Consider the following 24,930-nt stretch of genomic DNA (forward strand, 5'->3'; position numbering starts at 1 on the left):
ATTGTCCTCTTGTGTAATAAAATGTATTTAATAGTAAAACATCCCCTGCCTGTTTTCACATCTACTTCATTGTTTTGGTGACTTTGTATAATTAAAGGTTGTTCAGGTTCTTTAGATTCAGGTTTGGGCAGCAATAGGTCACCTGAACTAGCTGCTTCATATACCATTTAGAAACTATTAAAATATGGTATAGTAGTGAAATGTTTCTGTTCCATGACAAATCCATTTTAGTTGGCGCAAACAGAGAACACCTTAAAAGGCCTGAGTCCACACAGGTAGACCCAATTTATTACTGTATGAACATTCATTGCTGTAATTTCAATTAATCACACATGACACAATGTCACACGGCAATATGATAAACAGCTTTACTTCGTATAAAGAATATGAAATACAGTTACCATAGATTAACACACAGGGTTACAGAATATGAAATACAGTATTACCATAGATATAACACACAGGGTTACAGAATATGAAAATACAGTTTACCATCAGATAACACACAGGGTTACTAATATGAAATACAGTTTACCATAGATTAACACACAGGGTTACAGAATATGAAATACAGTTTACCATAGATTAACACACAGGGTTACAGAATATGAAATACGGTTTACCATAGATTAACACACAGGGGTACATAATATGAATACAGTTTACATAGATTAACACACAGGGTTACAGAATATGAATACAGTTTACCATAGATTAACACACAGGGTTACATTAAATATGAATATACAGTTTACCATAGATAACACACAGGGTTACAGAATTATGAAATACAGTTTACCATAGATTAACACACAGGGTTACATTAATATGAAATACAGTTTACCATAGATTAACACACAGGGTTACATAATATGAAATACAGTTTACCATAGATTAACACACAGGGTTACATAATATGAAATACAGTTTACCATAGATTAACACACAGGGTTACATAGAATATAAGAAATGGTACATTTTCAAAAAGCCAAGGTGCTACAATAAAAATCAAAGCAGTGTACAGCACACAAGACAATCCTGAGACATATAATACACTGAAATAAAGTCTGGTAAATGTAGAGGTCACTAGGAAGACTATAAGGTTGAGATTAAGAAGCCTGACCTATAGTGACATTGAACTACAGTCAATATGTATAGACATGATGTCATTATAAAAGGAGAGCTTTTAACTAAGCTAACAGAACACAACACTACATTAACAAGCAACAGAAACAGAACACTGGTGCAATACTCAAACAAGAAAACAAAAAAGTGGGTCTCAACCTCTCATCCCGTTTCTTCATCCATCCAACCACCCACCCTCCCCCCCTAATTAACAGTCTGATGGCCTGAGATAAAAGCTGTTTTTCAGTCTCTCTGTCCCGGCTTTGATGCACCTGTACTATCTCCACCTTCTACATGGTAGCGAGGTGAACGGGACTTGGCTCGGGTGGCTGAGATCCTTGATGATCTTCTTGGCTTTCCTGTGACACGGGTGCTGTAGATGTCCTGGAGGGCAGGCAGTGTGCCGGTGATGTGTTTGTTGAGGTTATTTTCCTAGCACCACTTCGCCAGGGCTCTCTGATTGATTGAGAGATCAAGGAGCTATTATCATTGATTCGAAGCATTGAATATTTACATTCATGCACTTTGAAATTAATTTAGTAACTGTTTGAAAAACAGAAGCATTTAACTGCAGCGCACTCCCACAACCAAGGACTTGGAGCTGAGGCCATTCCTTCACTGACTCTGTGAGCTGTCAATCATTTAACCTGGGAAGGAAAGAAGGGAAGTGGATCTAAGTCCTCATACAGCAGCATAGACATATAGGGTCGTATTCACTAGACATCAAAGAGAAGAACACGGAACAAAACGGGCAGGGACTACCTGAACTTATCCAATAAGAACCTGGCATGTGTTGAATATGACCCAGTGTCTGGATGTCTACAATGGCTTACTGATCACTACATCAGTGTGCTCATGAAACTGATCAGTAAAACTCACCCCAGTGTCTCCAGTTTATAGAGGGGATCCTCTCGTAGAGAAGAGAGCAGCTTTACTCCAGAGTCTCCTGGAGTATTTCCACTCAGGTCCAGCTCCTTCAGGTGGGAGGGGTTTGACCTCAGAGCTGAAACAAGAGAAGCACAGCCTTTCTCTGTGATGCTGCAGCCTGCCAGCCTGTGGAAAGTGAGAGAGGAAAATTCACACAATATAACATATTTCAGAAAATGTACATTTTGCATCTGTAGCGATGTGTCATTTTAATGTCATATGTTGAACAATGTTGAACCTTTTATTGAATTGAAATGAACACATTTMAACTGATCAATTTTGTCAAATAATGGACTGGTGCCCAGATTCATAATTTCACTAGCCGGACTCCACCCAGTACCCTGCTCTGAACTTAGTCACTGTCACTAGCCGGCTTACTAGCCCGGTTACTCAACCCTGCACCTTAGAGGCTGCTGCCCTATGTACACAGACATGGAATCACTGGTCACTTTAATAATGGAACACTGGTCACTTAAATGTTACATACTGTTTTACCCACTTCATATGTATATACAAAATTCTAGTCAAGTCCATCCTATTCAACTATTGCTGTATATWWACTATTCTACCCTACTGTACATATTCTTCAGATATAGTACATATTCTATCCACATACTGTCCATAATGTCTATACATCCCATCACATATACTAGTGGAGGCTGCTGAGGGGAGAATGGCTCATAATAATGGCTGAAACAGAGCAAATAGAATGGCATCAAACATATGGAAACCATGGAAACCATGTGTTTGATACCATTCCACTAATTGCGCCCCAGCCAATACCATGAGCCCGTCCTCCCCAATTAAGGCGCCACCAACCTCCTGTGACATATACACATATATATTATTTATACTCCGGACTTCAACATTACTCCTCCTAATATGTATATATTTCTTAATTCCATACTTTTACTTTTGGATTGGTGTGTATTGTTGTGAATTGTTAGATATTACTGCACTGTAAGAGAACCACAATGGAAATAAGTCTCAGACTTTATTGTGTTATCCTCCATGATTTAACAATGGAAATAAGTCTCAGACTTTATTGTGTTATCCTCCATGATTTAACAATGGAAATAAGTCCCAGACTTTATTGTGTGTTATCCTCCATGATTTTAATCATGTGCATGTATGGCTTTTTCAAGTGTTATGTGTGTTTTTTTTTTTTAAATGGTGAAATTAATAAACTAAACTAAGTTGGAGCTAGGAACACAATACTTTCGCTACAATAACATCTGCTAAATATGTGAATGCGACCAATACAATTTGATTTGATGAGGGATAGTTTTACCTCAGTGTCTCCAATTTACATTGTGGATTCTCAAGTCCAGCACAGACGAATCTCACTCCTGAATCCTGGAGTTCATTTCCTTTAAGTCTAGCTTTCTCAAACTTGAGGTRTTTAAGCTGAGAGTTGAAGACACCACCTCACAGGATTCCTGTTAAGTTGTAATCATTCAACCTGGAGAGAGAGAATGCTGCTAAGTAATGCACACAAATCTATAACTACATTAACCAGGTTTCCATCCAACCTTTATATGCGCGGAAAGTACATGTGGATGGAAAAGGCGGATGGAAACAGCAACTTTGTTGGTTACCTTTCCAAATATTGACTAAACAAAATACGGTGGATCTTTTAGTGTCGGTAAAATGTGTTATGCAAGAAATGGCGTGGAAACGAGTTTATCAGCAAATTTGTATTAATAACCATCATTTGGAAGTACATTTTGGAGTCACATGTTGTGTTGTTCCTCCCACTACACTCGGAAAGCACAGTTTATTAGTCTACAGATGAAATAAGTTATGATGAACTTCACAAGGTGATGAGCTTGATGCTCCTTTCCAATAAATATAGGGTCTTATTCTGGTGACATGATGATCGATGCTTAGCTGCCGTCTCTCTTTTGTCCATAATAATCTCATCATTTAGTCTATATACCCTACTGTATCTGCCAGCTGTTGGCTAGAGGGCAAGTGCCAATACCAGAGTGGCTACATTCGCTAATAAAGCAACATTTTTAGTTACAAAACCATCAGTAGTGTTAAAAATGCGGATGGAAACCATCACGCACAGCATTTTATCTAACAATGTGAATTTGGTGGAAATATCTAAGATGGAAAAATGCCATATTTTATTTATGCTGATTTTTAGAATATTGTCACCAATTGGATGGACACATAGCTAATGGTGCTATAGACAATATTAAGTAGTCATTTCAACCTTCATAATAACAACATCCAACAGTCATACATCTCAGTCCCAGTTTACAGTGTGGATTTCCCAGTCCAGCAGAGAACACCTCCAACTCATGAAGGTATTTCCTCCCAGGTCAAGCTCTCTCAAACTTGAGGTGGTGAACCCGAGAGTTGACAGAGAGTTGAACTTCTGAGAGTTGAAGCCAGCACCTCAAATCATTTCTCAGTGAGGTTGCAATCCTATTCAACCTAGGAGAGATGATCCAGCTAAGTAACCCACACAAACCTATAACTACTTTACAACATGAAGAATGTACATCTTTATATTTACAACATCCACTTTCCTCTGCAGTGGAGAAAGTCAAAGTCAGTCAGGCTGCATCACATCCAACTGTATTTGGGAGTCCCATAGGGTGGTGCACAATTGCCAGCGTCGTCAGCGTCGTCTAGGCCGTCATTGTAAATAAGAAATTGTTCTTAACTGACTTGCCTAGTTAAATAATTGTTTATGTATTTTTTAAGTCACTCACTTTAATGTCTCCAGTTTACAGTGTGGATCCCCCAGTCCAGCAGAGGGCAGCTTCACTCCTGAATCCTGAGTTTATTCCACTCATGTCCAGCATCTCAGACAGCAAGAGTTTTGATTTGAAACAGAAGCTAATGCCTCACAGCTTTTCTTGTGTGAGTTACATTCGTTCAGCCTGTGAACAAAAGGTGCATCTCAAGAAACACAGGTGCCAACAAAACATTTCCCCTTAGGGACTGAGTTGTCACTAAATGGTAATGCAAGCTGATGTTCATTATTATGTTAATTAGCATGCTGTCTGGAATTAATTTGACTAGCACTTACAGGGCGTTCTAGAGGATCTGACAACTGGGAGAAGTTTGAGAAGAGATGCATCTGATCTGATGTATTTCTTCAGGTCAAACACATCCAGCTTCCGGAGGTCAGCAACATGAAGATCAGAGCTGACCATTGTTGAGATGAGAGTTTAGATTTTGAGAGACTTCCTGACTCAGTAGCTTTGGATCTCCTCCACTAGAGAATGATCATTCAGTTCTTTCTGATCTTCTCTCTTGAATGTTACTTGACTGTTTCCTTGTTGCTTTGTGATCTGCTTCCTGTTGGGTCAGTAGGCCTTGTAGGAGATGCTGATTGGACTCATGTGAAAGCCTAGAAGGAAGCGGAGGAAAAGGTCCAGATGGCCATTTTCAAACTGCAAGGCCTTGTCCACTGCATCTTCATATAGACTGTTTTTGTTGCGGAGGGATCTCTCTTTAGCCATCAGATTGTTGTTGTCGTTAGTGAACATTGAGGAACACATATAGTGCAGCCAGAAACTCCTGGATACTCAGATGTACAAAGCAGTACACCTTCATCTGGTTAAGCCCAGACTCTTCTCTGAAGATCTGAGTGCACACTCCGAGTACACAGACGCGTCCTTGATGTCAATGCCACACTCTCTCAGGTCTTCCTCATAGAATATCAGATGGCCTTTTTCTAGCTGTTTGAAAAGCCAGTTTCCCAGTGCCAGAATCATCTCTTTATCCCAGTAAAAATCGTTGGAAGGCTCTACAGGTACTTCTGACTCCTCAGTTTTGACTGGAAGATCATGAGGTGAGCGTACATTTGAGTTAGATTCTTGGGATCTCTCGACTCTCTGCTTCAACCAATAGTCTCTCTAGGACAGTGGCTGAAATCCAACAGAACACTGGAATGTGGCACATGATGTGGAGGCTCCTTGATGTCTTTATGTGTGAGATGATTCTGCTGGCCAGGTCCTCCTCAGCGATTACCTTCCTGAAGTATTCCCCTTCTGTAGGTCATTGAACCCTCGTACCTCTGTCACCTGGTCAACACAATCAGGAGGGATCTGATTGGCTGCTGCAGGTCGGTGGTTATCCAGAATTAGCACAGGGAAGCAGATTCCCTTTGATGAGGTTTGTCAGAAACATCCACTGAAGTTGACTCTGTGAATCACAGCAGATCTTATTATTCTGGAAGTCCAGAGGAAGGCGACATTCATCCAGACCATCAAAAACAAACACAATATTTTCGTTTTCTGAGATTTCTGATTCTTTTGTTTCTATAAAGGAGTGATGAAGTAGTTTTTATCAGACTTGATTTTGTATCCTCATCAAGTTCAGATCCCGAAAAGGAAGTGGGAAGATGATCTGGATGTCTTGGTTTGCTTTTCCTTCAGCCCAGTCCAACATGAACTTCAGCACAGACACTGTTTTTCCAATGCCAGCAACTCCCCTTGTCAGCACTGTTCTGATAGGCTTGTCTTGTCCAGGTAAGGGTTTGAAGATGTCATTGAGTTGGATTGATGTCTCTKKTTCTACTGGAAACCTGCATGCTGTCTCAATCTGTCTCACYTCATGTTCAKAATTGACCTCTCCACTTCCACCTTGTGTGATGTAGAGCTCTGTGTAGATGTTGTTAAGAGGTGTCGTTTTTCCTGCATCTTCAATACCCTCAAATAAAGAACATGTCCTATTCTTCAAGTAGGATTTCATTTTCTGCTGGACTTCTGTTGGGTACCTATAGGTGGAAAAGAAAGATACATGTTCCTTGGGAATTTAATTAAATTTGGGTTAAAAAAATTGAATATAAACCCTGACCTGGATGTGATCAATGATGAAACAGCACAGAGTTTGACATCCTAGAGTTTTCTAGACTAAGTGAAGATTAAAGCACAAAATGTGGTGCATTTACTGGGAGACAATGCACTCTGCATCTCCTGATAGTTCCACTAAACCTTGGGTCCAGTCTCACTATTATAGTCATCATATTATTTTTTTATCTACATTTCTAGTATAGTCAGACTGAATGATGTCCTGTAGACAAGGTATCTAAAACAAGCTAAATTATGCATCCTGAATGATGAATTGGAGGCTATTATCTGGAAATGCACAGAGTCAAGGTACAAGATGTCATCAGACACATGGCTGGTGAATATAATTAATAGAAAACAGGTAGGATGCAGTGAAAACTGCGATCACTCACACTTTGTCATCAGTAGGGCCTCTGGGTTGGTTATCCATTGACGTGTCATTCTTCTCAGAGATACTGCTGGGTAAAAATGAGCACAGAGATCAATAACATCAGTCTATCATAAGATGTTAAATAAAAGTAAAGAATGAATAATAAATCAAATATTCATCACTGAATCTTTTCCTGAAGTACTCCTCCTTCTGAGGGTCATTTTACACTCGTACCTCTGTCACCTGATCAACAMACTCAGATGGAATATGATTGGCTGCTGCAGGTCAAGTGGTTATCCAGATGTTAGCAGAGGGAAACAGATTTCCTTTGATGAKGTTTGTCAACCAGAGGTACGAGTGGTATGCGTGTAAAATGACCCTCAGTCTTTATCTAAACATGATGATGGATAAAAGGAAAAGCCATAACCAGGTTATTTCTCAGGTCACCTTTGTTCAGTGGAAAGTTCTCCCTCCCTGAAKAAAATAGGAAGTKCCATCGACTGGTCACTCTTCATGGAGAYACMRCTAGGTRCAGGTGAGACTGGTCGGTCTGTCTTGAACCTGTCAAAAGAGAATAATCAACTTTCACTCATAAAAAACATTGAAGCTTCGGAAAGTACTCAAACCCTTTTACATTTTTCACATTTTGTTGTGTTACAGCTTGAATTTACAATTGGTTAATTTGAGATTTTTGGGTCATTGGTCTACACGCGTTTCAATTTTTTTACAAATTAATAAAACATTTAAAGCTAAAATGTCTTAATTCAGGAGTAAAACATTTCTTTAAAAAGTTACATATGTTGCATGGACTCACTCTGTGTCCAATAAGTGTTTAACATGATGTTTGAATGACTACCTCATCTCTGTACCCCACACATACAATTATCTGTAAGGTCCCTCAGTCGAGAAGTGAATTTCAAACACAGATTCAACCACAAAGACCATTGGGGATTTTCCTTTTGGTAGATGGGAAAAAGAAAAAAAAAAGAAATTGAATGTCTCTTTGAGCATGGTGAAGTTATTAATTACACTTTGGATGGTGTATCAATACACCCAGTCACTASAAAGATACAGGAGTCTTTCGTAACTCAGTTGCCGGAGAGGAGGAAAACCATGGATTTCACCATGAGGCCAATGATGACTTTAAAACAGTCACAGAGTTTAATGGCTGTTATAAGAGAAAACTGAGGATCGATCAACAACATTGTAGTTACTCCACCCTACTAACCTAATTGACAGAGTGAAATGAAGGAAGCCTGTACAGAATAAAAATATTCCAAAACATGCATTCCGTTTGCAACAAGGCACTAAAGTAATGCTGCAAAAAATGTGGCAAGGCAAATAACTTTTTATCCTGAATACAAAGTGTTATGTTTGTAGCAAATCCAATACATCACATTACTGGGTACCACTCTCCATAATTTCAAGCATATTGCAGGCTGCATCATGTTATGGGTATGCTTGTAATGGTTAAGGACTAAGGACTAAGGAGTTTTTCAAAAATAAACGGAATGGAGCTAAGCACAGGCCAAATCCTAGAAGAAAACCTGGTTCAGTCTGCTCTCCACAAGACACTGGGAGGTTAATTCCCCTTTTAGCAGAACAATAACCTAAAAGAAAAGGCCAAATCGACACTGGAGTTGCCGAGTTAGAGTTTTGACTTAAATCTGCGTGAAAATCTATGGCATGACTTCAAAATGGTTGTCTAGCAATGATCAACAACCAATTTGACAGAGCTTGAATAATTTTGAAAATAATAAAAATAGGCAAATAGTGTACAATCCAGGTGTGCAAAGGTCTTAAGAGATTTATCCAGAAAAACTCACAGATGCAATCGCTGTCAAAGGTGATTAGACCATGTATTAACTCAGGGGTGTGAATACTTATGCAAAGCTCTCAACCTTCACCTCTCCCGAGTCCGTACGGGAGTTGCAGCAATGGAACAAGACTAACTACCAATTGGATATGATGAAATTGGGGAGAAAAAGGGGTAAAAAAAATGTAAACAATGGCTAGATATGATTAAATTAAGTAAAATGATTTATCAATCCTAGACTGTAGCTTTAAAGAAAAAGCATTCATTTGAAAGTCTCAACTTTGTTCATTGGAAATTTCTCCCTCCCTGAAGAAAACAGGATGTTCCATAGACTGGTCACTCTTCATGGGGATACCACTAGGTACAGGTGAGACTGGTCTGTCTGTCTTGAACCTGTTTAAGGCAGGATTAGAATTTCCAACATAGGCGAGTTTACACACATTTCTGATTTGTGTAACTGTGCTTTTTATGGTTGGTTACTTATTTGTCACCAGTCAATGCACATACAGCTCGGTATAGGTTAGTGATCTAGTAAATTTGTCTCCAACAAAATGTCTGTTTCACTTACCTATTGCACGAAATAAAGACAAAATCTAAATTGTATTTGTCACTTGCGCCGAATACAACAGGTGTAGACTTTACAGTGAAATGCTTAATTACGAGCCCTTTCCCAACAATGCAGAGTGCAAAAGAAAGAAAAAGATAAATAAACATTTGCAAAAATAAAATAAAAAATACATGACGGCAGGGGTAAAAGTGACCAGGCAATCAGGGTAGTTAATAAACACGGGTCAGTGTAAATAGTCCGGCTAGCCATTTGATTAACTGTTCAGCAGTCTATTGGCTTGGGGATTATGTGTATTTTTCTTTACTAAGGATCCCCAAGGCTACTCTTCTTGGGGTCCAGACACATTAAGGCACATCACACAATAAACAAACAAAAACATTTAATAAAACAGTACATCATATAAAATAATTTCACCACTACATATCTACAACACAAAATGTATAGTACCACCATACAACAATATTAAAATGTACATGTGTGTAGTGTGGTTGCATGCGTGCGAGTATGCGTGTGTGCCTCTTCACAGTCCACGTTGTTCCATCAGGTGTAGTTTTATCTGTTTATTAAATCTGATTTCACTGCTTGCATAAGTTACTTGATGTGGAATAGATTTCCATGTAGTCAAGGCTCTGTGTAGCACTGTGCGTTTCCGGGAGTCTGTTCTGGATTTGAGGACTGTGAAGAGACCCCTGGTGGCATGTCTTGTGGGGTATGCATGGGTTTCTGAGCTGTGTGCTAGTTGTTTGAACAGACAGCTCTGTGCTTTCAACATGTCAATGCCTCTTAACGAAGATGTAGTGATGCAGTCAATCTCTGCTCTAGTTTGAGAAAGGAGAGATTGACATGTATGTCATTGATGTTAGCTCTCTGTGTACATTTAAGGACCAACCGTACTGCTCTGTAGAAGCTGTTCAAGAGCCTTTTGGGCCAGACTTGGCACTCCGGTACCACTTCCTGTACGGTAGCAGAGAGAACAGTCCATGAATTGGGTGGCTGGACAATTTTTAGGGCCTTCCTCTGACACTGCCTGTTAGAGGTCCAGGATGGCAGGGAGCTCACCTCCTGTGATGTACTGGGCCGTACACAATACCCTCTGTAGCACCTTGAGGTTGGATGCCGAGCAGTTGCCATACCAAACATTGATGCAGCTAGTCAAGATGCTCTCAATGGTGCAGCTGTAGAACTCTGAGGAACCGAGGGCCCATACCAAATATTTTCTACCTCCTGAGGGGGAGGAGGCATTATCGTGCCCTTTTTACAACTGTGTCGGTGTGTCTGGACCATGATAGGTCCTTAGTGATGTGGCATGTGGAACATGAAGCTGCTGACCCTCTCCACTACAGCCCTGTGATGATGGTGTTGGAGTTGTGCACGGCCACACAGTCGTGGGTGAACAGGGAGAAGAGAAGGGGACTAAGCACGCACCCCTGAGGGGCCTCCATGTTGAGTGTCAGCGTAGCGGATGAGTTGTTGACTAGCCTCACCACCTTGGGGTGGCCCGTCAGGAAGTCCAGGATCCAGTTGCAGAGGGAGGTGTTCAGTCCCAGGGTCCTTAGCTTAGTGAYGAACTTGGAGGGGACTATGGTGTTGAACACTGAGCTGTAGTCAATGAACAGCATTCTCACATAGGTGTTCCTTTTGTCCAGGTGGGAAAGGGCAGTGTGGAGGGCAATAGAGATTGCGTCATCTGTGGATCTGTTGGAACGGTATAAGAATTTGAGTGGGTCCAGGATTCTGGRATGATGRTGTTGTGAGCCATGAMAAGCCTTTCAAAGCATTTCATGGCTACAGATGTGAGTGCTACGGGGTGGTAGTCATTTAGACAGGTTACCTTGGCGTTCTTTGGTTGGCACAGGGACTATGGTGGTCTRCTTGAAACATGCAGGAATTACAGACTGAGTCAGGGAGAGGTTGAAAAYGTCAGTGAAGACACTTTCCAGCTTGTCAGCGCATGCTCCAAGTACGCGTCCTGGTAATCCGTCTGGTGTGAATGTTAACCTGTTTAAAGGTCTTACTCACCTCGGCTACGGAGAGCGTGATCATAGTCGTCCGGAACAGTTGGTGCTCTCATGCATGGTTCAGTGTTGCTTGGCTCAAAGCGAGCATACAAGGCGTTTAGCTCGTCTGGTAGGCTCGCGTCACTGGGCAGCTCGCAGCTGGGTTCCCCTTTGTAATTCGTGATAGCTTGCAAGCCCTGCCACATCCGACGAGCGTCAGAGCCAGTGTAGTAGGATTCGATCTTAGTCCTGTATTGACGCTTTGCCTGTTTGATGGTTCATCGGAGGGCATAGCGGGATTTCTTATAAGCATCCAGATTAATGTCCCACTCCCTGAAAGCAGCAGCTCTAGACTTCAGCTCAGTGCGGATGTTGTCTGTAATCCATGGCTTCTAGTTGGGATATGTACGTATGGTCACTGTGGGGATGACGTCGTCAATGCACTTTTTAATGAAGCAGGTGACTGATGTGGTATACTCAATGCCATTGGATGAATGCTGGAACACATTCCAGTCTGTGCTAATTGAAACAGTCCTGTAGCTTAGCATCCGTTTTATCGGACCGCTTCCATATTGAGCGCATCTCTGGTACTTCCTGTTTGTATTCATCTCTGTGTGTGGAGTAAAGGTGATCTAAAGTTTTTTTCCCTCTAGTTGCACAGGTGACATGCTGGTAGAAAATAGGTCAAACTTATTGATGTTTTCCTGCATTAAAATCACTGGCCACTAGGAGCGCCACCTTTGGATGAGCATCTTCTTGTTTGCTTATGGCCTTATACAGCTGAACGTACCGGAAGCTGCTGTTTTGTCCTGCCGATGCACAGAAAACACAGCAAACTGTATATTATCCATGTCCTTGTTCAGCMATGATTCCGAGAAGCATAGTATAWTACAGTTCTTAATGTTCCGTTGATAGGATAGTCTCGAACGAGATGGCACRTTCGCCAATAGAATGGAGGGTCGAGGCGGTCTATCCACTCACCGATGTCGTCTCTTAAGGATGCCTGCACGGCGGCCCCTATAGCGCCGTCTTTTTCTCTTCCGAGTGTCAGGGATTAGGSTCCTGGGTGAGCAGTTTGTATACCTTTGTCCGAAGACTCATTGAGGTAGTCCTCATCCAAATCGAGGTTAGTGATTGCTGTTCTGATGTCCAGAAGCTCTTTTGGTCATAGGAAAGTATGGCGGAAACATTATGTAAAAATAAATTAAGATTAGTGCAAAAAACACAAAATAGCAGAATTGGTCATGAGCCCGTAAAACAGTGGCCATACATCCCAGCCCCATTTTTCGCAACCAATACTGCTTTGTACGAAAGATTTTAAAAAATCTCAGCCCATTCACACTTACCTATTTGATGAGCTTACCTTTTAAGTTCACTGCAAGTGTCCTGTTCAACAGGAAAACGTATTTTAGGGGACATCGCTTCCTCATTCCCTGATGAACTCATTCCAGAAGAACTGGCTTCCTCTTCAGTGTCTTCACAGTTACTAGGACTGCTTCCCTCTTCAATCTCCGCAGAGAGACTCATTTTGACACCTTGTACACACAAATAATATTATTTATATTTACTTTTTACAACACTGGCACTGCACAGAATTACAACTTTTTAGACAGTTGAAGCTGATCTACCCTGATAGGGGGTTGTGCAAAATAAAATAACGTCTTGGTGCTTTGTAGCCTTATTTACTTTATGCCTGTAATTCACTGCTGGTAGACASAAGTGCATAATTAAGTATGATTAGTAGTGCATAAGTGCAACCCAGGTTGCATCCTTGCTGTCGGAAGAAAAACCTCCAAAACTGAAACCAGGAAATGGAAACGAAAAGTCCCTATTTTAACATTGAGATCTCAGAGTTCTTTGCTAGCTAGCTATGCTGAATTTGAATGACTTATCCAGTTAGCATATCTCTTGCGTTCATAAAATCACTCTGGCCATCTGCTCCGATTTCAGAGCACTCTTGTCTGTGTGCCAGAGCACAGAATAACTAATTAATTTACGAGTGCGCAACACCCGCTGAATATGATCGGTGTCAGAAAACGTAGGCCAAAAAAGTAACAGTTAGTCACAAATGCTCTAACCTGCGAGGGCGAGTAAAATGGTCAGAGTGAGGTGTTCTAACATCTGTGTCTGGAAGTAGCTAGCTAGCAAGCTATCCAACTTTATCCAGTTAGCTTGGGTGCTTGGTTGGGACAAGCATGCATTGGCAGGCAAGCTGCAGAAGGACGAGCAGGCTACTTACTATTAACCATCATTAATCAGTGCAATTTTGATAGCCAACTTTCTGAAAAAGATTATGATTTATCTAATGTTCCTTCGTTAGATTTTAGCTCATCTTACTCTGGCTAGCATGAGTTGTTGATATTGTTGTTGTTGATGTGCATAACTGAGGGAGAGGGAGCCTACCTTTTAATGGTTGTTTGATCAATAGGACTGTAAAGTTCCCAAATGTAAGAGGACTTAGTCACCTCTTCACTGTTGACATTGAGACTGGTGTTTTGCGGGTACTATTTAATGAAGCTGCCAGTTGAGGACTTGTGAGGCATCTGTTTCTCAAACTAGACACTCTAATGTACTTGTCCTCTTGCTCAGTTGTGCACCGGGGCCTCCCACTCCTCTTTCTATTGTGGTTAGTGCCAGTTTGCGCTGTTCTGTGAAGTGAGTAGTACACAGTGCTGTTCTGACGTGTTTCCGAAGAAAGTTCTTTGTTTCTGGCCATTTTGAGCCTGTAATCAAACCAACAAATGCTGATGCTCCAGATACTCAACTAATATAAAGAAGGCCATTTTTATTGCTTCTTTAATTAATGAGAACAGTTTTCAGCTGTGATAACATAATTGTAAAATGGATTTTCTAATGATCAATTAGCCTTTTAAAATTATAAACTTGGATTAGCTAGCACACCGTGCCATTAGAACACAGGAGTGATGGTTGCTGATAATGGGCCTCTGTACGCCTGTGTACAGTCGTGGCCAAAAGTTTTGAGAATGACCCAAATTTTAATTTCCACAAAGTTTGCTGCTTCAGTGTCTTTAGATATTTTTGTCAGATGTTACTATGGAATACTGAAGTATAATTACAAGCATTTCATAAGTGTCAAAGGCTTTTATGGACAATGACATGAAGTTGATGCAAAGAGTCAATATTTGCAGTGTTGACCCTTCTTTTTCAAGACCTCTGCAATCCGCTCTGGCATGCTGTCAATTAATTTCTGGGCCACATCCTGACTGATGGCAGCCCATTCTTGCATAATCAATGCTTGGTTTGTCAGAATTTGTGGGTTTTTGTTTGTCCACCCGCTTCTTGAGGATTGACCACAAGTTCTCAATGGTCTGGGGAGGTCTGGGGAGTTTCCTGGCCATGGACCCAAAATATCGATGTTTTGTTCCCCGAGCCACTTAGTTATCACTTTTGCCTTATGGCAAGGTGCTCCATCATGCTGGAAAAGGCATTGTTCATCACCAAACTGTTCCTGGATGGTTGGGAGAAGTTGCTCTCGGAGGATGTGTTGGTACCATTCTTTATTCATGGATGTGTTCTTAGACAAAATTGTGAGTGAGCCCACTCCCTTGGCTGAGAAGCAACCCCACACATGAATGGTCTCAGGATGCTTTACTGTTGGCATGACACGGGACTGATGGTAGCACTCACCTTGTCTTCTCCGGACAAGCTTTTTTCTGGATGCCCCAAACAATCGGAAAGGGGATTCAGAGAAAATGACTTTACCCCAGTCCTCAGCAGTCCAATACCTTTCACAGAAAATCAGTCTGTCCCTGATGTTTTTCCTGGAGAGAAGTTGCTTCTTTGCTGCCCTTCTTGACACCAGGCCATCCTCCAAAAGTCTTCGCCTCACTGTGCGTGCAGATGCACTCACCCCTGCCTGCTGCCATTCCTGAGCAAGCTCTGTACTGGTGGTGCCCCGATCCCGCAGCTGAATAAACTTTAGGAGACGGTCCTGGTGCTTGCTGGACTTTCTTGGGCGCCCTGAAGCCTTCGTCACAACAATTGAACTGCTCTCCTTGAAGTTCTTGATGATCCGATAAATGGTTGATTTAGGTGCACTCTTACTGTCAGCAATATCCTTGCCTGTGAATCCCTTTTTGTGCAATGCAATGATGACGGCACGTGTTTCCTTGCAGGTAACCATGGTTGACAGAGGAAGAACAATGATTCCAAGACAGCCAGGGAAAACCAGTATATGGAGCTCAGGTGAATTTTGCAGTATATTAACAATATCAGTGAATGATACAAAGATCCACCTTGAATTGATGGGCAGACCTACAGTAGCTACAGGACAGAATCTTAAACTTAAAGCTACAGTCTTTGATCTGGGAATAATAGCCATTTCAATGATTGAACCATCGATTCTATTCTTAGATAAAATAAGGTAATAAGGTAATTCTTTGTCATGCCTTAGGCAGCCAGGGAAGACCTGTCTGTGATGGACCTGAGGTACATTTTTGCAGATAAAACACTTTGTTCTCTCTGTGCAGAAAACACTGGACAAGCCAGAGGATATTTTAAGGCAGTCTGAAAAACCTCCAAAGTTGATTTCCAAACTGTATCAAGGGTTGATAGAGGCGTTTCCCAATGACACAAAACATGTAAAACAAACATGTGAGGAAGATCTGGTAGAAGCCAATGATGATGAATGGATACAGATATGTTAGAATGCCAAGTCATCTTCATAGAATCTCAGACATAAATTAGTGCAGTTAGTGCACTTCGGGCTAGGGGGCAGTATTCGGAAGTTCGGACAGTCTGACGTGCCCAAAGTAAACTGCCTGTTACTCAGGCCCAGAAGCTAGGATATACATATTGGTTGTATTTGATAGAAAACACTTTGAAGTTTCTAAAACTGTTAAAATAATGTCTGTGAGTATAACAGAACTGATATGGCAGGCAAAAACCCAAGGAAAATCCGATCAGCCAGATAAGACCGTCCATAGAACGTACTATATACCAGTGAAACTGAGTTACATGCACTCAGAAATCGTCTGCTGGAGGTGTAAAACACAAAAGGGGACATATTTACATATGTTATGGTCTTATGAAGGCTGGCCTAATTCTGGCAAAAGAGTATGGTTTTTTTGTTATCTCAGTATGTCTACAGATTTTCCCTTCTCCCTGTTTTTGTTTGCTTGGAAATGTTGACACTGTAGACTTCTTTGAAGAAATTGTGTAACCAAGCATTTATAGCGGCTAAGAAATGCATTGCCATTTATTGGAAGGTTGGTTATTCTCCCAAAATGTCAAGTTATGTATCACGAGATTTGATTTATTACAAGATTAAGGGTATACTGGGCAACTTTCACCCACACTTAATATGTTGTGAAATCTGTTATTAATGTATTTCAATGTCTTTAAAATGTATAACTGCCTTAAATTGGCTGGACCCCAGGAAGAGTAGCTGCTGCCTTGGCAGCAGCTAATGGGGATCCATAATAAATACACATACAAATAAGGTCTGGATGCCTTATATGGAATACAGTACGACTAAAGGAGTCTGTATTGAAAACATGACCACATCAGGGGAGATACCTATTCAGGCAATCCCTAGCTGCTGGGCTGCTTAGTCCTGGCCCTGGGGCTTCTGCCGTCCTGTGGGTTCTCACTCTGGCCTAACACACGCCCAAAACCAATATTGAATGTTTCACTAAGATCCTAAAGCTGAGTGGGGTGTGTTGGGACGCTGCAGGGTGGTGGACCCCTAGGGACAGGATGGGACAACCCAGTTATATTGTCTGCAAGCAAAAAGAGCTCTACAGTACTATTAGGCCTATGAGATTAATTATATGGAGGATTTTCTGTTTCTGTGTGTTAATGTATATTTGAGGTGTATATGTTTATTTATTTATTTCAAACCTTATTAGGGAATAAAACATTTTAAGGTGGGAACTGGGAAGGAAAATGTGTTGGGAGAGAGACTGGTGAGGGTCGGGCGTGCAGGCGGCTCAGGCTGGCTGGTCTGGCTGAAATTTGACATAGAGGATGTCTTAATAAAGACAATCAAAAGTCTTTGTATTTATTCAAGAGTTGTTAATTTGTTATGCTATTGGTTAAAGGTGCAACACAATATGTATTATTGAATAACCTTTGATCTAGTTCAGTCTTATTAATCCCTTATTTAATAATGATCTCTTACCTACCTTGATGACTGTGGGCATTTTTGTTTACTTTTGTTCTAAATAGAGACGCCATATTGTATGGTGTAAAAATGCAGGAAATTAGCTTTAGATGCCCCACCAAAATATGGGGGAGGACCCCCAGATCCTTCTAAAAACCAAAGTGGCATCCCTGCCTACTTAGTTAGTAGGCTTGTTGTTGTGTGTTCTATGTGATATAAATATTCCTCTCAAGGGGCATTTAAGTTGCGAGTGATAGGGAGAGAAACACGTAGACTATTCTGACAAGCACTCAATGCACAACAATTATTAATGCAATGGGGGGAAAACAATTTTGAAAGTAGTTTTGGGAAAGCTATTTTGAAACCAGTTTTGGCCTTTGTTCAAAAAGCGTGGCGTCCCAGTTTACCATTGCTAACATTTTATTTCTGTACTCTTTCAATTGCGCGAGTGGCATCGTTTTACAAACTCGGTTACAACTGGAGTTTCAAGCATGGTTAGGAGGGGTTGCGCAACGAAAGAGCGGTTAATTTGGCTCCCCGATTTGCATACTTTTAGTATTGCTTTTTGAGCTCCAGACATCAATTATCTGCTCCATGCTCTTTTTTTCTGTGCTTAAGGTCTGTGAGCCAGATCATTTCCCAATGACACATGTTTTGTGTCATTGGGAAAAGCCTCTATCAACCCTTGATACAGTTTGGAAATCAACTTGAGGTTTTTCAGACTGCCTTAAAATATCCTCTGGCTTGTCCAGTGTTTTCTGCACAGAGAGAACAAAATGTTTTATCTGCAAAAATGTACCTCAGGTCCGTCACAGACAGGTCTTCCCTGGCCGCCTAAGGCATGACAGAGAATTACCTTGGTGTACATTTTATACATTATTTTATCTAAGAATAGAATCAATGGTTCAATCATTGAAATGGCCTTTATTCCCAGATCAAAGACTGTAGCTTTAAGTTTAAGATTCTGTCCTGTAGCTACTGTAGGTCTGCCCATCAATATTTGTTGTTGTTGTAGTTGCAGGCCATCTAATAATTTGGTCAGGTAAAAATTCACATTTCACGACCTGACATAATGGTAGGTAACGTTTTAGGCTATACATTTGGAGTGACATTATTTTAATGGTTTTTCAATTTCTAAACCTTACTGAATGATGAGCCGTTTGGGAGCCAAATTAACGGCTCTTTTAGTTGAATGGAGCCAAATGATCTGGCTCACAGAAAATACTCGCAATGCATCTTAAAATGGCAATGACATACTTTTTAATATATACCCCCAAAAATCAAACATTTATAAAATAATAATTAATAATAATAACCACAATCAGGATGTTGTGTCCAATGGGGTAAAAGCAGATGGACAAACTCCGCTTCAGCATATGCATATTTCATAGCAACTATGCTGCATCCGTTGGGCTATGGGTAATAATGCGTGATAATAGGTCCAATATGTACACATTGTTTTAACATAATTTCCCCCAATATGTTTTGGGGCTAATTTCTGGAGGTGGAAATGATATTTTAGATGGTTTCAGCATCATTTTATTTTCATTAATTTTGCAGTAGAATGTCCTTTTAAAAAGTCACTAGAACTGAGCTTCTCAGTCCTATATACACATTATTCTGGGTAGGAACACGGACCCCCTAAACAAGGGGACTGGAATTGGCCAAAATCGCAATTTAATACATGTACAAAAGTATCATCTTTTCCTAAAACATGATGGTCATGACTTCCTTACATGAAAGGAGAGGTTAAGTTGGCCAAGATAAACGATCTGAGATCAATATAAGTTTCAAATGTTCTTTGTTGTCGTTTGTTTTAAATACTGCATATAGTGTTGTATATTCACGTTTGTTTTAAATACTGCGTATAGTGTTGTGTATTCACGCGTGTAAATTCTGGAGGGAACAAAGAACGGATGGATTGACCGCAATGAAAAACTGCCCTAATATCGATGTTTTACATACAACCGTTTTTTAAAGGACCAAAGAGTAATATTGCGATACTGTACTTTATAGCATTTTAACTTCAGGTATATCTGTATACACATGGATTCCCAGTAGGATAGACTATTTTGTTATTGGTGCATTTTATTTTACGCCATTCGGAAAAGTTGCCTACCTGTGTTTTGTCTCCTGCGAATGTAATCCAGAGCCTGTTATAGAAGGAGGTGCTGTTTCTTTGTTGTGCACACTTCCACATGGTTGTCCGCAATTGACTCCCTTCTCTGTGTTTAACGTTTTCGATGTGCTCTTTCCCGCCAAAAAAAAACACGTGATCAGGTTCAACAACAATCTTTCAACATCCACCTGTGTTCAGTAGGGTTACAAAGGTGTAACTACTAGCCGCCCCCCCCCCCCCCCTCCCTCCCTCCCTGGCTGCCACTGCTCTTGCTCAACAACACAATTCCTGGGTCATCACAACTTTTTGAGGTATTTCAACAAAACTATTTTGTGGTAAATTGATCAAATTCTTTGACATTTGGAAAGTTAGTTCGATAATTGTTTTTAAAATATACAAGTAKGAAAGCCTTAAGAAAAATAATCCACTTGTTTAGAGAGAAAAATGTAGATCATTTTTGAGTAAAGTAGTAATATGTTGAATGAGTGTGTTGGTAACTAGGGGGTAACTGGCCCCTAAGGGTTAGTTACCCCTTTATGGTTATGAATGTGTTTATACCTGTCATTTAGACAATGCTTAGCCCAGTTAGCGCTAGTTTATGCGAACGTTCTTGCTAGCAACTTCACTAGCAGTAAATGTTAGCCAGCTAGCTAGTTTAAGCTGCTAGGAGTGSTAGCTAGCAACCTTACTACCAGATCGTCTGAGGTAAAATACATTAAAAAGATAACATACTTAATTGCAGTTGTAAATGTTTCCACTAGTGACTGATAGCTTTACCGTTAATATTACTTTATAGCCTTTTAGCTATTTTACACAGCATTTTATGTCATATTGCTGGATAGCTAGCTACGTTTTTAAGAGAGAGCTTTTCAATTGGCATCTCTCCCCCTGTTTTCAGTCAAAAGTGGGGACTGGATTAGGTGTGAGCAGTGCAGGAGGTGGGTTCATGAGTTGTGCTTCAATTTKACTGTGGATCGCTTTATTTGTGACCTATGTACAAATTAGAATCGTGCAATAGCAGAGCATAAGAGAGTTGCCAGATCAATATTCCACTGAGTTAATTTGTTAAGTTATTGTTATTAAATGCTATATTCCAATGTTATTTCATGTTATTAGTTATATTCCATTCCAATATTATATTCCATATACATTTTTGTAATGAATTATAAACAACTATTGAAAACCCTTAGCTCCTGAATGTCATTGTAAAGATTGCTGGGATTTAAARTCTTCCATTATTCAAATCATATTTAGTGCATTTGTACATAATGAATTGTATGGAAAAGGATCAACAAAGAAAGAGTTAAAGTTAAAAAGAGGGACTTTACATCAAATCTCCACTTAGTGTGGATATTAATGGTGACATGTGCAACACCACTCCCACTCCCCCTCCACCCCATATTTTAATTAAATAATAAAAAATTATATAACAAAAAATGTAAACTGTAGCCATTTATTTCCCTTTATAGTTTATTTGCATTACCTTGATTTACATACCATTTTTTCTCTCCAAACGTTGCTTTCTTGTGTCAGCAATTAGACGTTGTTCTTAAGGGTGGCTAGTTACCACCTAGTACCCTAATCATTTTCATACCGTCCAAGAAGGGCGGGGGGCAGGTGCAGATGCTTCCCAAACTGTTTTCGTAGACCACAGGAGGTTGGTGGCACCTTAATTGGGGAGGACGGGCTCATGGTAATGGCTGGAGAGGAATCAGTGGAATGGTATAAAATACATCAAACACATGGTTTCCATGTGCTTGATGACATTCCATTCGCTTGTTCCAGACATTATTATGAGCCGTCCTCCCCCTCAGCAGCCTCGCCTGTCGTAGCCTACTGCTATAGGCTACACACTCACAATCAATTTGTGCAATACACTGCAAAAAGTATTGCATCAGATGTCGTGCATTTTTGTGCAACTTAATTTGTGGAAAAGACATACATCTTTGTGCTACTTCATTCGTAGGAAAATAGACGTTTTTGTGGGGTAAATTTCGGAACAATCTTTTGAAAGTTATTGGAGTGCATGATGGGCAATGGTGTTCTACACTGCTTTTTTGTGTCCAACATTTATTTCTAACGAAAAAAAACAATATTGTTAATCAACCAGGTTGTCATCAAAAATATTGTAATGTAATAGTAGCCTTACGTTTTTAAATTAATACCAATACTGTTTTCTATGCTTGATTTCGCTTTATATTTTGGGATACTGGTGCACTTGTAGTCAGACAACATTTGTTTCATGATCAAACTCACTCTGGGTGACGGTGCCCATAGTAACATGTCTAGGATCAGCTTTCTCTCTCCAAACAGTACCAGAAAATAACAAAAAGCGGACCCCTTGATCAGTACTGTCTGTACAGTATCACAGGTTATTGTGAAATAGACATAGATTGCTCAATTGAAAGGCCCTTTTTTCATGTAGGCAACAGTACACAGTTTTCTTCATAAAGCATTTCATAGGCTACAAGGCTACACTTTTTTTGTGTAGCCTACATTACATAATTTTCTTGATAATGCATTTATTACAGGGCTCCACCTTTTCGTGTACATAACAAAAATGTTTTCATAATGCATTTTGTACAAGGTATTGCCAGATTGGAGAAAAGGGCCAAATTTGTTTTTAAATATTGTGGTATCGATGGAGGTTTGTATTTGATTGGGGAATGGGGATACATTTCATTCTGGGAAATTCATCAATAAATATGGGGAAACAGGAGACCGGCAAAAAAAATCTGCTTGGTTTAAATGCTCCTAGCATATTTGCAACTATAACGAGTCTGTCTGGACTATGATCAATTATTTTAAATTCAGAAAGAAGTTTGCGCAAAAATATTTGACACTTCTCTGTTTTCTCAGAGGGGCAAGTTTAAATTTGTTCGACGTGTCATAGATCCATCCCTATGATGACACACCAATTTGTTTGATGGATCCCGGGGAAAGAGCAGGAATAGGCTTTTGTAGGCTAACATCCAAGCTATGTCTTCCATGGTGCGAATAAACGCTTAGAGGTAAGGATACAGCAGTGGTGTATGTCTACGGCAATACAGATATACTTATTCTTGATATCTATATAGCGCATTGATGTGAATCACACTGCTGCTCTCTGATTTAGCTATTTGCGCTTTTACGGATTGTGGTTGTTGTGGATGGCTGTTCACAAAATCTAAATGTGTATTTGAACTCAATAATGGTTGAATTCAAGAAGTTTAATCTGCCTACCAATCTTGTTTTTGAAACCAGTGGACAGCCAGTGAAAATGCGCTCTGCAACAGTTGCATAGTGCGGTCCCAGCCTATGGAATAAAAGTGGGTTTTATTGGTCATCTAATTAATGCAATCATTAAAAATCCATAGGCCTAAGGACACATGCTCAAACTCGTACACTGTTGATAGACTTAAAAAGGCTATGTAGTTGCTACTGTCACGCCTGCTCCTGCTCCCCCTCCTGGCGCTCAAAGGCGCCGGCTCCCTAGCATTGCGCACTCCTGCACCATCAGTAGCACACCTGCCTTCCCCCAGTCACGCGCACAGCGATTATCGGACTCACCTGGACTCAATCACCTCTGTCATTACTTCTCTATATCTGTCTGTTTTCCCGCTCTGTTCCCTGCTTCAGCAATAATGTTCACATGTCTTGTATACCCGTGTGCTGACGCTGTTCCTGTCACCTGTCTGTTCTTCATTAAATGTTCAACTCTCCATACCTGCTTCTCATCTCCAGCAGCAGTCCCTACAGCTACATCCATTTTTGCACTTATAAACATATATATTATATTATATATACAGTACCAGTCAAAAGTTTGGGCACACCTACTCATTCAAGGGTGTTTCTTATTTTTTTTTTTACTATTTTCTACATTGTAGAGTAAATAACCACCCTTTGCCTTGATGACAGCTTTGCAAACTCTTGGCATTCTCTCAACCAGCTTCATGAGGTAGTCACCTGGAATGCATATCAATTAATAGGTGTGCCTGTTAAAAGTTAATTTGTGGAAATTCTTTCCTTCTTAATGTTTTGAGCCAATCAGTTATGTTTTGACAAGGTAGGATGGTAAACAGAAGTTTGTAAAATACCAAGTGCATATTATGCAAGAACAGCTCAAATTAAGCAAAGAGAAACGACAGTCCATCATTACTTTAAAACATGAAGTCAGTCAATCTGGAAAGTTTCTTCAGTGCAGTCGCAAAAACCATCAGCATCTAGATGAACCTGGCTCTCATGAGGATTGCCACAGGAAAGGAAGACCCAGAGTTACTCTGCTGCAGAGGATAATTTCACAGTTACCAGCCTTAGAAATTGCAGCCCAAATAAAATGCTTCACAGAGTTCAAGTTAACATACACATCTCAACATCAACTGTTCAGAGGAACTGCGTGAATTAGACCTTCATGGTTGAATTGCTGCAAAGAAACCTCTACTAAAGGATTACCAATAATAAGAAGAGACTTGCTTGGGCCAGAAACACAGCAATTGACATTTAGCCCGGTGGAAATCTGTCCTTTGGTGGAAATCGTCCTTGGTCTGTGAATCCAATTTGAGATTTTTGGTTCCAACCGCCGTGCCTTTGTGAGACGCAGAGTAGGTGAACGGTGATCTCCGCATGTTTGTTCCCAATGTGAAGCATGGAGGAGGAGGTGTGATGGTTTGGGGTGCTTTGCTGGGACACTGTCAGTGATTATGATGAATTCACAGGCACACTTAACCAGCTGGCTACCAATAGCCATTCTGCAGTGAAACGCCATCCCATCTGGTTTGCGCTTAGTGGGACTGTCATTTGTTTTTCAACAGACAATGACCCTACACACCAGGCTGGGTAAGGGCTATTTGACCAAAGGAGATGATGTAGTGCTGCATCAATGACCTGGCCTCCACAATCACCCGATCCAACCCAATTGATAGGTGTTGGGATGAGTTGGACCACAGAGTGAAGAAAAGCAGCCAACAAGTGCCCTGATATGTGGGAATCCTTCAGACTGTTGGAAAAAGCATTCCAGGTGAAGCTGGTTGAGAGAATGCCAAGAGTGTGCAAAGACAGGTGAAACAGATCGAGGGTGTGACAGATATGGCT

At 40.5% G+C, this 24,930-nt stretch overlaps 1 protein-coding gene and 1 pseudogene across 2 annotated transcripts in view; both read right to left on the bottom strand.

Moving 5' to 3' along the window:
* Positions 1-819: 819 nt before the first annotated feature.
* The window catches only part of LOC112074222 (ribonuclease inhibitor-like), a 34,130-nt gene continuing 10,019 nt past the window's right edge, over positions 820-24,930 (bottom strand). Inside the window, exons 2-4 of one of the 2 annotated variants that reach the window (XM_070440432.1) lie at positions 2,005-2,178; positions 1,753-1,772; positions 820-1,720 (exon numbers count right to left, since the gene is read on the bottom strand). In XM_070440432.1, the coding sequence (XP_070296533.1) occupies positions 1,760-1,772; positions 2,005-2,178 (187 nt within the window). In that variant the 3' untranslated portion in view covers positions 820-1,720; positions 1,753-1,759. Of the gene's footprint in view, positions 1,773-2,004; positions 2,179-24,930 lie in introns of both variants that reach the window. The other variant, XM_070440431.1, reaches the window with a different exon arrangement.
* On the bottom strand, positions 5,299-20,039 carry LOC112074221 (protein NLRC3-like; annotated as a pseudogene).

This window comes from Salvelinus sp. IW2-2015, unplaced genomic scaffold (assembly GCF_002910315.2).
Source record: "Salvelinus sp. IW2-2015 unplaced genomic scaffold, ASM291031v2 Un_scaffold2538, whole genome shotgun sequence".
Classification (NCBI taxonomy): domain Eukaryota; kingdom Metazoa; phylum Chordata; class Actinopteri; order Salmoniformes; family Salmonidae; genus Salvelinus; species Salvelinus sp. IW2-2015.